Here is a 17457-nt window from a genome sequence, read left to right as displayed (position 1 = left end):
GTCTATCACCCTACACGTGCCCTCCGTTCTACAAATGACCTAAGACTAACACCCCACGTAATCCAAACCTCGCACCTCCGTCTCCAAGACTTCTCTCGTGCTGCGCCTGCTCTCTGGAATGCACTTCCCCAGATGATCAGACTGATACCTAGCCCTGACCTATTCAAGCGCTCTTTGAAAACCCATCCCTTCAAACAAGCCTACCACATCAACTACTCAGTAAACTAACTTTGCCCTGTTCCCTCCTTCCAAATATTATTCTGAATCTGCACCCTACTATTTATCTTTCTCCACATCCTCCATGCACAGGATAACTGCACTTGATACTTGACTATTGCACTTAAACACACGGGCTGATGACCGGATCATGCAGCTTTATATGAAAATCCCTATTTATTATAATTGCCAGACCTGAAATAACAAGCACTTTTCACCTACTGTGTCCTCCCCATTTCCTTGTAGATTGTAAGCTTGCGAGCAGGGACCTCACTCCTAATGTCACTGTTTAAATTGTCTTAACTTGTATTGAATTTATTGTCTGTACATGTCCCCGCTTAATTGTAAAGTGCTGCGGAATATGTTGGCGCTATATAAATAAAAATGATTATGATTATTATTATTATAAAGGAGAGGGAGATAATGAAGGTAAGTATCCAGACCACAGCGTTCATAAAAATATGATCAATACTTAGGAATGTATGGACCCCAAAAAATATATATAAATGTAAATAAAGTGCTAATTGCCCTGAACGAAACAGGGCATGTGTACAGTATCAAAATTGTGGGCCAAAATAGCTATGTAAACATCAGTGCTGCGCTCAGGATGAGAACCATAGAGCAAAGACCCCACAGCTGTGGTGTGCCATACTGGTAACAAGTAAAAAAGGTCCCGTCAGTGAACCGCCCAATAAAAGTTACATACTACCCATGCCGGGGGGGAAAAAAGGAACCATGACGGCGCTTACCAGTGAAAGCCAGGTATGGGGCACCAGATATGGATCTGTAGGAGACCCACGATGTGCGTTTCGCCCAGCGTCAGATAGCTTTCTCAAGGGAATATGATAGAAACGCCACAAAGTACCTTCATACAGTTGTGGCCAAAAGTATTGACACCCCTGCAATTCTGTCAGATAATACTCAGTTTCTTCCTGAAAATGACTGCAAACACAAATTCTTTGGTATTATCTTCATTTAATTTGTCTTAAATGAAAAAACACAAAAGAGAATGAAGCAAAAAGCAAAACATTGATCATTTCACACAAAACTCCAAACATGGGCCAGACAAAAGTATTGGCACTCTCAGCCTAATACTTGGTTGCACAACCTTTAGCCAAAATAACTACGACCAACCGCTTCCGGTAACCATCACTGAGTTTCTTAAAATGCTCTGCTGGAATTTTAGACCATTCTTCTTTGGAAAACTGCTCCAGGTCCCTGATATTTGAAGGGTGCCTTCTCCAAACTGCCATTTTTAGATCTCGCCACAGTTGTTCTATGGGATTCAGGTCTGGACTCATTGCTGGCCACCTTAGAAGTCTCCAGTGCTTTCTCTCAAACCATTTTCTAGTGCTTTTTGAAGTGTGTTTTGGGTCATTGTCCTGCTGGAAGACCCATGACCTCTGAGGGAGACCCAGCTTTCTCACACTGGGCCCTACATTATGCTGCAAAATTTGTTGGTAGTTTTCAGACTTCATAATGTCATGCACACGGTCAAGCAGTGCAGTGCCAGAGGCAGCAAAGCAACCCCAAAACATCAGGGAACCTCCACCATGTTTGACTGTAGGGATGGTGTTCTTTTCTTTGAATGCCTCTTTTTTTCTCCTGTAAACTCTATGTTGATGCCTTTGCCCAAAAAGCTCTACTTTTGTCTCATCTGACCAGAGAACATTCTTCCAAAATGTTTTAGGCTTTTTCAGGTAAGTTTTGGCAAACTCCAGCCTGGCTTTTTTATGTCTCGGGGTAAGAAGTGGGGTCTTCCTGGGTCTCCTACCATACAGTCCCTTTTCATTCAGACGCCGACGGATAGTATGGGTTGACACTGTTGTACCCTCGGACTGCAGGGCAGCTTGAACTTGTTTGGATGTTAGTCGAGGTTCTTTATCCAACATCCGCACAATCTTGCGTTGAAATCTCTTGTCAATTTTTCTTTTCCGTTCACATCTAGTGAGGTTAGCCACAGTGCCATGGGCTTTAAACTTCTTGATGACACTGCGCACGGTAGACACAGGAACATTCAGGTCTTTGGAGATGGACTTGTAGCCTTGAGATCGCTCATGCTTCCTAACAACTTGGTTTCTCAAGTCCTCAGACAGTTCTTTGGTCTTCTTTCTTTTCTCCATGCTCAATGTGGTACACACAAGGACACAGGACAGAGGTTGAGTCAACTTTAATCCATGTCAACTGGCTGCAAGTGTGATTTAGTTATTGCCAACACCTGTTAGGTACCACAGGTAAGTTACAGGTGCTGTTAATTACACAAATTAGAGAAGCATCACATGATTTTTCGAACAGTGACAATACTTTTGTCCACCCTCTTTTTTATGTTTGGTGTGGAATTACAGTCATATGTTAAAGTTTGGGCACCCCTATTAATGTTAACCTTTTTTCTTTATAACAATTTTGGTTTTTGCAACAGCTATTTCAGTTTCATATATCTAATAACTGATGGACTCAGTTATATTTCTGGATTCAAATGAGGTTTATTGTACTAACAGAAAATGTGCAATCTGCATTTAAACAAAATTTGACCGGTGCAAAAGTATGGCCACCCTTATCGTTTTCTTGACTTGAACACTCCTAACTACTTTTTACTGACTTCCTGAAGCACTAAATTGGTTTTGTAACCTCATTGAGCTTTGAACTTCATAGCCAGGTGTATCAAATCATGAGAAAAGGTATTTAAGGTGGCCACTTGCAAGTAGTTCTCCTATTTGATTCTCCTATGAAGAGTGGCATCATGGGCTCCTCAAAACAACTCTCAAATGATCTGAAAACAAAGATTATTCAACATAGCTTTTCAGGGGAAGGATACAAAAAGTTGTCTCAGAGATTTAACCTGTCAGTTTCCACTGTGAGGAACATAGTAAGGAAATGGAAGAACACAGGTACAGTTCTTGTTAAGCCCAGAAGTGGCAGGTCAAGAAAAATATCAGAAAGGCAGAGAAGAAGAATGGTGAGAACAGTCAAGGACAATCCACAGACCACCTACAAAGACTTGCAGCATCATCTTGCTGCAGATGGTGTCACTGTGCATCGGTCAACAATACAGCGCACTTTGCACAAGGAGAAGCTGTATGGGAGAGTGATGCGAAAGAAGCCGTTTCTGCAAGCACGCCACAAACAGAGTCGCCTGAGGTATGCAAAAGCACATTTGGACAAGCCAGTTACATTTTGGAAGAAGGTCCTGTGGACTGATGAAACAAAGATTGAGCTGTTTGGTCATACAAAAAGGCGTTATGCAAGGAGGCTAAAAAACACAGCATTCCAAGAAAAACACTTGCTACCCACAGTAAAATTTGGTGGAGGTTCCATCATGCTTTGGGGCTGTGTGGCCAATGCCGGCACCGGGAATCTTGTTAAAGTTGAGGGTCGCATGGATTCAACTCAGTATCAGCAGATTCTTGACAATAATGTGCAAGAATCAGTGACGAAGTTGAAGTTACGCAGGGGATGGATATTTCAGCAAGACAATGATCCAAAACACCGCTCCAAATCTACTCAGGCATTCATGCAGAGGAACAATTACAATGTTCTGGAATGGCCATCCCAGTCCCCAGACCTGAATATCATTGAACATCTGTGGGATGATTTGAAGCGGGCTGTTCATGCTCGGCGACCATCAAACTTAACTGAACTGGAATTGTTTTGTAAACAGGAATGGTCACAAATACCTTCATCCAGGATCCAGGAACTCATTAATAGTGACAGGAAGTGACTAGAGGCTGTTATTTTTGCAAAAGGAGGATCTACGAAATATTAATGTCACTTTTATGTTGAGGTGCCCATACTTTTGCACTGGTCAAATTTTGTTAAAATGCAGATTGCACATTTTCTGTTAGTACAATAAACCTCCTTTGAATCCAGAAATATAACTGAGTCCATCAGTTATTAGATATATGAAACTGAAATAGCTGTTGCAAAAACCAAAATTGTTACAAAGAAAAAAGGTTAACAAAGTGTAACATATGACTGTATATCCAATTTGGCTTTAGGACAATTCTTTGTGTTTTTTCATTTAAGACAAATTAAATGAAGATAATAATACCAAAGCATTTGTGTTTGCAATCATTTTCAGGAAGAAACTGAGTATTATCTGACAGAATTGCAGGGGTGTCAATACTTTTGGCCACAACTGTATATCATTGGTAGTTCAGTCAGGTGACCAGGTCACATGCTTCCATGGACCAATAGCAGCCAGTGAGGGCGGCACATGTGCCGAGAAAACAGCAGGTCCTGCATACATCCTGGCGTCACCTCCTCAACGCACGGAACCAGTGGGGTGTGAATCCCGGACCACGGTCATGTGCGAGAGGAGGCAGCAGACGCCGCTCAGATGCCGGAGCGCCGAAGTCTGACTCACCCGCATGCACACAGCTGCTGGGAAGACACACAGTTGTGTGTCACTAAAGGGGCATACTATTCAAGTAATCCTAGCAGCATATAACTAGTCATTTTAACCCCTGCATGGAATCAAACAGTAGAAATAATACCAAAAACAATAATGATAACAATATATTAAAGGTATATAAATATGCAGGAGAAATGAACATGTCATTCAGAGCACATCCTGAAGGTGCCCGGTCTTCCATCACAAATCGGGTGGCAGAGATATAGGCGTATATAGAATAACTGGAAAATACAAAGACAAAAGAGGTTAAAAATAAGAAAAATAAATAAAAACAGATCCAATATAAACAATGGGGAAGGCCAGTTACAACAAATTCTTCTCAAGGCTGCGGAGGATGGCAACATTGACAAGAAGGTGTTGGAAGGTCTGACAGTCAAGTCCCCAAAGATAGCCACCTTTTATCTCCTCCCTAAGGTCCACAAAGACGCCCTCAACCCTCCGGGGCGTCCAATCGTGTCCGATATTGACAGTCTCTGTAATCCTGTCTGCAGATTTATCAATTACTATCTAAAAACTTTGGTAGAGTCGTTGCCATCTTATGTCCGTGACACGACGGATGTCCTGACACGTGTTGATGGCGTCTTTGTGGATGAAGGGGTCCTCCTGGCCACTGCCGATATTCAAACATTGTACACCTGCATTAACCATCGCCATGGTTTAGATGCAGTTCGCCTCTTCCTTGGGTCCTCCGACCTGGACAGCCCTTTATGTGAGTTAATTCTTGAGCTGCTGGGTTTTGTGCTTTCCCACAACTTCTTTGTATTCAAGAATATTTTTTATTTACAGAAGCGCGGCATAGCTATGGGCGCGGCCTGTGCGCCCTCGTATGCAAATCTCTTCCTGGGTGCCTGGGAAAGATCCATCTTTGACGGCGCGGGCGTACCGGCCGCGGACCATGTACTGTGCTGGCTGAGATATATTGATGACATTTTTATGTTGTGGGGGGGCGCCGCCCAGCAGCTCGAGACTTTTGTGGACCAGCTTAATCAATATCAGCTTGACCTTCCAATATGATCTTTGTAAGATTGATTTTCTGGACGTCAGTCTGTCAATCAATGGCGCCAGAAAACTTCAGACTGACGTTTTCAGAAAATCCACTTTGGTCAATGCATTACTGCATGCTGGATCCGCTCACAATCCATCCACCATTAGGGCTGTCCCAGTCGGATAGTTCCTAAGGATGAGGCGAATATGTTCTACTGATGTGAACTTTTACTCTCAAGCGGCTGACCTGAGGTCTCAATTTGAGCACCGAGGATACAGCTGTAGATGCATCAAACGTGGCTTTGACAGAGCCAGAAGAAAACCCCGAAACGATCTCTTGTATTCCCAACAGGCAGGAATCGACAAAACTAGGGAGGAGACGAAGGTCAGATTTATCACTACATTTAACCATGAGTGGGCGGGTGTGAGGAACATTCTACAGAGACATTGGTCTGTTTTGGCCACTGAACCCTCCTTGAGATCTGTCATTGGAGATTCACCATCCATGACAGCTAAGAGATCCCCCCAATCTGGCCAATTTATTGGTCAGAAGTCATTATGTACCCCCGATTGTGAATCCTTTCACAACCAGGGGTCTAGTAGTGGGCTGTTTTCTCTGTGGGCAATGTGTCGCATGTACCAATGTCCTCAGATGTTCCTCCTTCACTTCTTCGGACGGAGCCAGGCAGTTTGACATCAGACAGCATATCACATGTGGCACCAGTAATGTTAAATACTATGCCACATGTGGTTGCTCCCTGATATATATTGGGTTAATGTCCAGGGAATTCCGTATTAGCGTATGTGAGCACGTGAGGGACATATGTGCCACTGAAAAGGAATCTGATCTTTTGTCTTTGAAGACACTACCACGTAATTTCAAACTTAAACATAATTGTGACGCGGCCTCGCTTCGGGTTAGAGGGATAGAGAAGGTCCAACTTGGCATAAGAGGGGGCGACTATAAAAAACTTCTAGCCCAATGAGAGGCGGGCTGGATAGTACGCCTCAATACGATGACACCCTTTGGCCTCAAAGAGTCTTCAGTTTTTCTTCCTTTTTGTGATATGGTCCCCCTTGTTCAAATTTCACCATTGCTTTTGGCCATTTATAGTATGTTGTATTTGGCCTTCCCCATTGTTTATATTGGATCTGTTTTTATTTATTTTTCTTATTTTTAACCTCTTTTGTCTTTGTATTTTCCAGTTATTCTATATATGCCTATATCTCCTTCATATCTCTGCCACCCGATTTGTGATGGAAGACCAGGCACCTTCAGGATGTCCTCTGAATGACATGTTCATTTCTCCTGCATATTTATATACCTTAAATATATTGTTATCATTATTGTTTTTGGTATTATTTCTACTGTTTGATTCCATGCAGGGGTTAAAATGACTAGTTATATGCTGCTAGGATTACTTGAGTAGTATGCCCCTTTAGTGACACACATACTGTGTGTCTTCCCAGCAGCTGTGCGCATGCGGGTGAGTCAGACTTCGGCGCTCCTGCATCTGATCTGCGTCTGCGGCCTCCTCTCGCACGTGACCGTGGTCCGGGATTCACAATCCGCCCTGCTGGTTCCGTGCGTTGAGGTGGTGACGCCAGGATGTATGCAGGACCTGTCATCTTCTCGGCGTATGCGCAGTCCTCACTGGCTGCTATTGGTCCATGGAAGCATGTGACCTGGTCACCTGACTGAACCACCAATGATATATGAAGGTCCTTTGTGGCGTTTCTATCATATTCCCTTGAGAAAGCTATCTGACGCTGGGCGAAACGCACGTCGGGGGTCTCCTGCAGATCCATATCTGGTGCCCCATACCTGGCTCTCACTGGTAAGCGCCGTCCTGTTTCCTTTTTTCACCCCGGCATGGGTAGTATGCAACTTCTATTGGGCGGTTCACTGCCGGGACCTTTTTTATTTGTTACCAGTATGGTACACCATAGCTATGGGGTCTTTGTTCTATGGTTCTCATCCTGGGCGCAGCACTGATGTTTACATAGAGGCTATTTTGGCCCCCAATTTTGATACTGTACACATGCCCTGTTTCTTTCAGGGCAATTAGCACTTTATTTAAATTTATATATAATTTTTGGGGTCCATACATGCCTAAGTATTTATCATATTTTTATGAGCGCTGTGGCTGGATACTTACCTTCATTATCTCCCTCTCCTTTGTGTATCCTATACTGTGCCAATTTTTGTATGAATTTTTTCACTATTAGACATGCTGTTATATATATGATGCTAATAAATTTTTGCTATTTTACACGCTCCCTTGTCCTCCTATTTCTCAAACAGTTATTCTTTCAGTTTTTATAAATCTGCCTTTAATATTTTCAAAAATACTCCACTTTCTAAAAAAAATGTAAAAAAAGAAAGTTTCCACATGCAAGGTTGTGAGTATATCAAGGTATAAAACCAGAATTGCTTTTTACCTTCTGTTTTTTGTCTTCTGGAGGTACGTGGATCACTAAGAATCCGTCACTCAAGTTACTGACAGATATTTCTAGAAGAATATATATTAGGATTACATTAATCCTTTATATTTAAATTTACATAATTAGTTACCATTATGCCATTGCATACCATCCTATTCTTTATACCACTTATTATGAAGGCAAAATTGTATAATTGTTTTTTTATTACAGTTCAAGCTTTTCTCCTGCTAATAAACTTCTGTCATTTCTTAACTGAAGGCAAGGTTGTTTTATTCAGGTGAGTGAAATACAGTAATTAAATAGGCTTAACGGGGATAACAGAGGCAACTACCTGTCTGTTGTACCCAGGGCCGGTCATTAACCACTCCTGCCAGAGATTCAGCTACTCCCTGGCAACAGAGCAATGGTTTCTATTCCTGTTGACAGGGTGGGACTACTGGTGTCATGCTGATTGACAGCCGACTTCCTACAATTAGGCAGCGGGGAGCCTGCTGTCAATCAGTATAACACCAGTAGTCTTGCCCTGTCAGCAGGAAAAGAAACTGACGCTCTGTTGGTGTCAAGTCAGCAGAAGTTTGTGACCGCTCTGTGCCATTACTAAGACAACCCTTCTTGAACTAAATGTTTGAACATGGTAAAATAAAAAGCCTATACTGTCCTCCCATGCCGACACCATTCCACAGCGGTGTCTGTACCCACTGGAAGCTCTGGTGCATTACAATGCATTATACCAGCGATCAGAGTAAAGAACGTTAAAGTCCCATAGAGTGACAAAGTAAAAAGTTTTAAAAATTAAAAATATATATATATCAATAAATACATATATTTATGTAAAAAAAAATGCACAGTTGGTATCACCACATCTGGAACGACCTGATCTATAAAACTGTTACATTAGTTAACCCCGTAAAAAAATAAATGTGGCAAAAAACTATGCTTTTCATTATATCGCTGAACAAAAGGTGGAATGAAATGCAATTAAAAAGTAAAATGTAAATAAAAATAGTATTGCTGAAAATGCCATCTTGCGTCGCAAAAAAAAAATCCCATTATCGGTAAGTAATTTCGTCTTTTCCTTTGCCCCATGGCTGCACCATACAAGAGATTTACATAGAAACAAATTCACCTTAGGGAGGGACCACTGGCTGTAGAATCCTTTTCCCAAAGGAAAGGTCTGCAGATGTGAACAAACTGAACATGTAGTGCATAAAGAATGTTGAAGGAGAGGACCATGTTGCCGCCTTACATATCGGGTCGATAGACACTTTCACCTTCTCTGCTCAGGAAGTTGCAACAGCTCGAATAGAATGAGCCTCGTCAATGACCTGAAGAGAGTTGGGACCACAGTCTTAAACATTACCATTAGTAACACTACACTGTCATGGATTAAAATCCTTCAGGGCACGCAAATCCCCCTGCTCACGCCAGCACGTCCATGTCTGCTTGAAGTTCGCCAATGACCATCTGGGTGATCCAGAGGAGGCATAGGAGAAGGTCATGGGGTCAGATGATACCAAAATAGAACTTTTTGGTTTCAACTCCACTTGAAGTGTTTGGAGGAAGTTGAAGGATGAGTACAACCAGAAGAGCACCATCCCAACCATGAAACATGATGGGTGAAAAATCATACTTTGGGGGTGCTTTTCTGTCAAGTGGACAGACCAGCTGCACCATGTTGAAGGGAGGATGGATGGGGTTATGTGTCTTAAGATTTTGGTCAACAACTTCCTTCCCTCAGTAAGAGCATTAAAGATGGGTTGTGTATATGTGGTGGTGATGGACTTACAAAAGGGGTAATTTCTAACACCTACAAAGATATATTGCATACACATTTAATGAGGTTCCCACTTAAAGCAAGATTCAAATGGGAGGGAGAGATTGGGGTGATGACTGACGAGGTATGGGACAGCGTCCTAGAATATGTCCCCAAACGCACTATGAGTGAACCAGTTAGGTTGTCCCATCTTTATGTGATCCATCGTGTGTACCGTACCCCCCTTCTGATGTTTAAAATGGGACTGAGGGACAACTCTGACTGTCCTAGGTGTTGGGGGTCTGATGCCGGAATCCTTCATATGATGTGGACTTGTCCCAGGCTATCTGCGTTCTGGTTTAATGTCATTAACAGAATAGAAGGGGCTTACGGAAGTGTTATACCCAAAAACCCACTGGTCTGCATACTGGGATATGTGGAGGAAATTGAAATAGTTAATAGTGCAAAGCTTGCTATAGCCAGACTACTATATGTAGCAAGGAAGCTGATAGCGAGGAACTGGATCAGGAAAGAACCACCTTCTGGGAGAGAGTTTGTGAAACAGATGTCTTGTAACATCCGGCTGGAGGAAAGGATATATGCTAAAAGAGGCAATTCTAAAACCTATGAGAGGTTGTGGAATCCCTGGCTACAATACGGTACAGTTAACTGATGGGAGTGTGCTATATTTTACAATGCTGGTGTTGTGGATAAACCATTAATACCCGGACATAGGAACATTTCTGTTTTGTATGGTTTGATTGACAATATGGGTAAAAAGGATAACTAATGGTAAATTACGGTGTAAGAGGAATCTTATGGAGAAAAGAGTTATATAAGCTGTCTACTTGGGGTTACAGGGATGTTCAATTTGTAAATCTATTGTTTGTGGAAGATTTACTGTATATTCTGTATTTTGAATTCTGATTAATAAAAATCTATTTGATAAAAAAAAAAAAAGATGGGTTGTGGCTGGGTCTTCCAGCATGACAATGACCCCAAACACACAGCCATGGAAACTAAGGAGAGGCTTCGTAAGAAGCATTTCAAGGTCCTGGAGTGGCCTAGCTAGCCTCCAGACCTGAACCCAATAGAAAATCTTTAGAGGGAGCTGAAACTGAATGTCACCCAGCGACAGCCCCAAAACCTGAAAGTTCTGGAAAAGATCTGTATGGAGGAGTGAGTTAAAATCCCTACTGTAGTGTGTGCAAACTTAGTGAAGAACTACAAGAAACGTTTGACCTCTGTAATTGCAAACAAAGTTTCTGTACCAAATATTAAGTTCTGTTTTTATATTGTATCCAATACTTATTTCATGCCATAAAATGCAAATTAATTATGGAAAAATCATACAATGTGATTTTCTAGATTTTTTTTTTATAATATTCTGTGTCTCACAGTTGAAGTGTATCTATGATAAAAAAAAATATAGACTTCTCCACTCTTTGGAGAAAACTTGCAAAATTTGCAGTTTATAAAATATTTATTTTCCACACTGTATATCTTTGTTCTTATCTGTTTCCTGCTCTTCAATAAAGTGGATACTAGACTTGGAAAAAAACTCTCTGAAATAACAACGACCTTTCAAATTCCAGGCTGTTGAGTGAAGCCCAGTTACTTGTGAATGCCAGACTGGACCTTGGATGTGTAGATCTGGGATATCTGTTAAGATCCATGGATTGGGTGATCGACCTCAGCCTCATCCATGTAAACCAAGTTCTTTTGGGTCAAAATGGATCTCCTAGGATTATTCTTGCCTGGTCCTTCCTGATTTCTTTGGTAGCGCTGGAGTCAGCATTACTGGTATAAAGCTATAGGCTAGATCAAAGTTCCATGAAATTTGGAAGGCATCTACTGCATGAGGATTTTCCCTGGGATTTAACGAACAGAACTTTTTTACCCTTCCGCCTGTTCCGCCTGTTTGCGAATAGGTCTATACTCAGAAGTCCCCATAGGTCTACTATTTGTTGGCAGGTCTACTATTTGTTGGCAGGTCTACTGCCGGATTCAGGGACCAATCCCCTTGTCTAAGTCAATTGCGGCTTACATAAAAGGGTACAGTGCTTTCAATGACGAGAGATGTTTTTCTGCCATCGGGAAAATTTCCTCCATAGCCACCATCAGGGAGCAAGATCTTGTTCCCACCCTGATGGGTGATGTAAGCCACCGTTGTTCGATTGTCTGACAGGATACAAACATGACAGCTTTGGAGAGATGAGAGAAATTCATTCACAGCATATTTCAGCCTTTCTATTGAAGGGATCTTTTAGAATTCTCATGTCTTCAAAGGGTAATGTAGATTTTTTGAATGACTTGGCCATTGCTACATCTATCTTTGGTACCTTATCCCACGGTCTGTCTCCTCCTCCTTTTTGAAGATGAGGGTAGCAAACCTTTCTTTCCGGTTTCTGCTAATATTTTTTTAATGAAAGCATGAATTTTCTCATTTATCTGAAAGATTCTTATTCTGCTATAACCCACTCGAACATAATATCCTGTACTGATTTGGGGGTTTTAGCGTCCATGATGCCCATGGTAGCCCTAACATCTTTGACCAATCTATCCTTTTCTTGTTCAGGGAAGTACAGTCTACCTACTGTCCCACCGTCAAAGGATGAAGAGGAATAAGTATCAGATTCACATTCTCCTTCTGACTTCACTGATTCATCCAAATCACATGACAACTTCCTGTCTTTTCTTTTCCCCGTTTTTCACCTGACTTTAAGTCCATGGCAAAATTATGGGATTTCTCACATATAGTCTTTTGGATACAAGCTGAGCAGGATTTCTTCTTCCATTAGCTTGGTAATGTATCCCTGAAAAGTGCACCTTCCTTATCCTTAAGCTTTGCACTACACTTCTTAGGTCTTTCCCAGTAATTAAACAAGAAAAAAGACCTCACTAACATGGTGAACTTTCATGAAAGACAGTCACCACTCAGACGCCTAGTAAGGGTACCAGATTTGGAGGCGGAATCAAATCACCCAGTGTTCTCCCCTGGAGGTGGTGGATCTATCCCAATCCACTCTGCTTCGCTGGCTGGCCTTACAGTCACTTCTGGTGTTTCTTCTATGACTTGTGCAACTGCCACTGCTGTGCCTATTCTGAAGCTGATGTTGCTCCTGTTGCTGATCTTCCATAGCCCCAGAGGAGAGGCAGAGCAAAACTCACTCTCTGGCGGTCCGCACCCTGTTTAAATGAGGGACCAGCCAAACAGCTTCTCCCTCCACGTGGATGCCTACTCCGGGCCAGAAGTCACAGAGTGCACCTCGTCGATGACTAGTGTGCCCTGCAAATGCGCAGACCCGGGACAACTTGGCAGTTGAATGACACATGGAATGTCTCTGACGTTCACATCCGCGCACCAGCAAAAGCCCCCACTGGACCTCCTGCGGCACCTCGAGGACCACTGGCACTGCAGGCACAGACCCACTCTTCCAGACGTCCGTGCCAGTTGTAAGATCTTCACTTCTCGAATCATGAAAACATATCTCAGGGAGCTGATGAGCGCTCCTCTGCCTCTGCCTCAGCATTCATGTCTTCAAATTTTATTGTGTCTGACAGTTGTGTATGCAACCAAATACATTTAGAAGGGATCCGATGTCTACTGGTTCTCCGAGGGTAGTATGTTGTGCAGGCCTGACTTAGAAGATCTTTTGGCTGAACACTGCTTGCTCTCTATCTTGCGCGCGACCACCCTACTCTGATGATATCATGTCCTCCTCACCACAAACTGGGTCCCGTGTCTGGTCCACCATACGATCCACAATTCTCATCACCAGCATCATCATCCTGACTCAAGTGACAGTTGTCTGACTCCCACCTCTGTTTTCTACATTTGACTCAGACAGCTACCTCTGCTGCCAGTGTCTCTACAACCACTGCCAAGGACTGTGCCAAATTCTGAATCACAATTACATTGTCAGAAATGACATTATCCTGCTAAGGCTGAGAGAAGTGATATGCCACAAATTCCATAATGTCCTCCATTTTCTCCCCACTAATACACTTGCTGGAGGCAGAGGAGGCAAATTATGACCTGAGTTGGGTAATACTATTGTTTGGACAGCTGGTGTCTGTTCTGGTGGTGGTGGTAGTGCTGCTGCTGCTTGCTACTCCAACATATTTATTACCAGATGCCACAGTATGGAGTATTTTCTTTCACATTTTTTTTTACCATAGATTTTTTCATACGCTATAATTAACTTTTATCACTGTTTTCAAATACACTTCCATCCTTCCCAAAAAGGATGAACAAGAAATACTACAAACATGTCCAAAAGAAAACAGCAGTGGCAACATGATGCAGTATTTGTGTGATGTGTACAGATGTCAAATGTCACTAAAACAGGTGTGCAAAAAAACATTAGTTTGTGACACCCACACGCTTTGTGAGGAAGACTCTAGCAGCTAAATGTCTGAATTTCTTTTGTATTTTCTTTTGTAATCTTTAACACAATTATTTCCCTCTTCTCAAAAAGGATTGGACAAAAAATGCAAACACTCAGTATAGTAGCATACTTTCTCTGCAGACATTGAGTTTAGATTATTTTCTTTCATATTGAACATACAATGTAACGAGACTGTAGAGGGGAATAAAACATTTTTTGTGCCTTTACAATGTGGAAATATTAGCAATCAAAATATTTGGCACCCAATGGATCAACTTTTATTACGTGGGCGTAGCTTTTATTATGTGACAGTTTTTAATGGCAGCGTGTACTTGTCTCCATGTATGGTGTTGCCCAATCATAAGCAGGCAGCAACATACTAGAGAGAGGACACACCCCTATTGCCTACTTTTATGCAATCTTCTACCTTGTGTAAAATCAAAGCTGGAATTTTTAGAAATTTGCACAAAAGCAAATCGCTAATTTTAGGAAATCACCTTGTGAAGCAAATTTTTTACAAATGTTCCATTAATTATGGCAAGCTATCCTGGCCCAGATGTAGCAAAGCAGGCCCAAACTATGATAATAACACTACCGTGTTTCAGAGATGGCATGAGGTTTTTATGCCATATCGCAGGGTTTTTCTTTCTCCAAATCAAAAAGCTGTGTTTTGGGTGTATCCATTCACAAAACATTGTTCCTATAGTCTTCTGGCTAGTCCAGGTGATCCTTAATATACTGTAAACTGCTAGAAATGTTATTTCTGGAGAGCAGTCACTTTTCTTCTTGCAGTGCTGACATGCACACCATTGTTGTTCAATGTTCTCTTGATGGTAAACTCAAAGATTAACACTAATGTAAGAGAAACCTTTAATTGCTTAGAGGATACCTTGGGTTCCTTTGTGACCTTGCAGGCTATTATACGCCTTGCTCTTGGAAATAAATTTGGAAAATTCTAGCGGGTTCACAAACTTTGCACTCTATTGATCACCTATCCAATGGATCATCAATAATGAGCTGCAAAGTGTAGATCTCTTTATTGTGTTTGGCCGCTGTCCAGTACTGCACAACAGCTCCTATTAAAAGAAGTACACGGCAGTGGCAGCTACAGATTGAACAGTTCTCTGCAGCTCCATTCAAAGTGTTAACATCCTGCAGACTACAAAGCAACAAAAAAAAACAAAAAACAGCTGATTGGTGGAAGTGCGGGTGTCAGAACCCCACTGATATGATATTGATGACCTATCCTATGTTCCGGTTGTTAGGTCTCAATATGTTGTGTCTGAACACCCCCTTTAACTTTGTAACTGACATCTCAGAGAGTTATTTCAACTGATGAACTCTTATTTCCTTTACCTTTCACGTTTGTATATTCTATCTTCTGCTTGATCTTGACTTGCTCTGTAACATATAGTGTTGTCTGTGTCAACACGAGATTCCGTGGCCGAGTTTTAAATCCGTTTCTGTCATACTTTATTACTGCAATGCCATACTAGGATATAGGGACAAAATGTTATCTCTACAAAAAAGGAAATCTTTAATATTGAGCAAAGTTAATTTCTAATAATTTGTTTGCAGATGAAAAGAAACAAGTCAAACAGGAATAACTGTTTTCTTCACGTAACAATACACTTTAATAAGAGCTTAAAGGGGTTGTCCAGGCTTTTCACATAATCTCAGTACATATCTGGGCTGCAGAATTATGACAATAAGTAATTTACTTTCTGTCACTAGTTTGCACAGTTTTCTAGATATTCTGAACAAAACGTCCAAGGGGGGGGGTGTTATGGCATTGCAATGAGAACTAGTCGTAACCTCCTACTCTACTCCAAACATGTCCTCTATAGCAACAACCCCACCCTCCATAGCTACAGGCCCTCCCCGTCCACATGAAGAATCGTCCTTTATTCTGGGACAGGCTGTTCCCATCAGTATTTGTGTCATTAGAGACACAGTGCTCACACATACACTGCACCAAATCTGCTGCTGTGTGAAGACATCAGTGATAGAGCTGTCTCAGTCACACAGCAGAGGCTTTGTCACACAACAGAATACATCAGTGACTGCCATCCCCTGTGCAGATTAGAAGCTGCAGACCCCCATCACTGGCCATCACACAGTCTGTTCTCACTGCTGCCAGCAGCCTGGGACACTGAGGGAAAAAATTACTGATAATGAGTTATGTATTGTAATCATGGAGTGGCCCAGAATACAGGACGATTTTCCCTCCTCAGTAGTTTCACTTTCCATAGATCAGTGTTCAGCTGTGTCTGGGGGAGGAGCAGCTGCTCTCTGCAGTGAGGCTGCTAGAGGGGGAGGATTTGTTACTGTGTGATGAGGGCTTCTTCATGTGGACGGAAAGTAAATTACTTATTGTCATAATTCTGCAGCCCAGATATGTACTGAGATTATGTGAAAAGCCCGGACAACCCCTTTAAACTCTACAGTACAGTAGGTACATTTCCACTCTTCATTCTGTAGGCCCTGGTCGTTTTTTAGCTTGCAGTCTACAGAATGACAGGGTGATGCAATGGCTGAGTCCTAAATGGGGGTAGAGCGACGTGATGATCTCACTGCGCATGGAATCAAGAGATTCAACTGACTTTGAAAAGTCAAAAAGTGTTACAAGAATTACAGATGCAGCACTCTTGAAATTGCTAAGATATTGTGGCATGATCACAGAACCATCAAAAGTTTTGTTGCAAAAAATGTGCTGAGAAAAAAAGATCCACATTAACTGACAAAGATTTGAGAAATTCTCTAAGGTGAAATGACCAGGAGCCCATTATCCTCCAGGGCTGCCATATTCCAGAGCTGCAGACACTCTGGAGAGCCCAGAAGTACAAGGTGTTCAGTGCTCGGAGACATGGGCAAGATAAGGAGGGCTGAAACCCGACCAGCATTGAACACAACGCATAAATTAAAACGCCAAGACTGGGCCAAGAAATATCTGAAGACAGATTTTTTTAAAGGTTTTATAGACTGATGAGATGAGAGTGACTCTTCACAGATCACATTTATGGGCTTGTGGCTGAATCAGTTATATGCAGTGGTTATATGCAGTGACCTCGACTTTGATTCCAACACCAGCAAGGTGGAGGTGGCGTACTGCTATGGACTGGTATTGCTTAAAAAAAAAAAAAAAAAAAATCAACTCAATAAACCAACTGGCAGTGTTTAGAAGACACTTTCAAGCTATGGTGCAGGAAAAAGTCTGACATTTTCAAGAAAACAATGATTTGTATACAGGACAATGC

General features: G+C 42.0%; 1 protein-coding gene across 1 annotated transcript in view; it reads right to left on the bottom strand.

Moving 5' to 3' along the window:
• The window catches only part of MYO1H (myosin IH), a 179553-nt gene that overhangs the window by 19924 nt on the left and 142172 nt on the right, over positions 1 to 17457 (bottom strand). Inside the window, exons 27-28 of the mRNA XM_073582611.1 lie at positions 15557 to 15692; positions 8054 to 8124 (exon numbers count right to left, since the gene is read on the bottom strand). Of these exons, the coding sequence (XP_073438712.1) occupies positions 8054 to 8124; positions 15557 to 15692 (207 nt within the window). The remainder of the gene's footprint in view (positions 1 to 8053; positions 8125 to 15556; positions 15693 to 17457) is intronic.

The sequence above is a fragment of the Dendrobates tinctorius genome, unplaced genomic scaffold, assembly GCF_039654945.1.
Source record: "Dendrobates tinctorius isolate UK_male_01 unplaced genomic scaffold, ASM3965494v1 ptg000073l, whole genome shotgun sequence".
NCBI classification, from domain to species: Eukaryota; Metazoa; Chordata; class Amphibia; order Anura; family Dendrobatidae; genus Dendrobates; species Dendrobates tinctorius.
The sequence above is the reverse complement of the archived record's forward strand: the minus strand, read 5'-3'. Positions and strand labels throughout refer to the sequence as shown.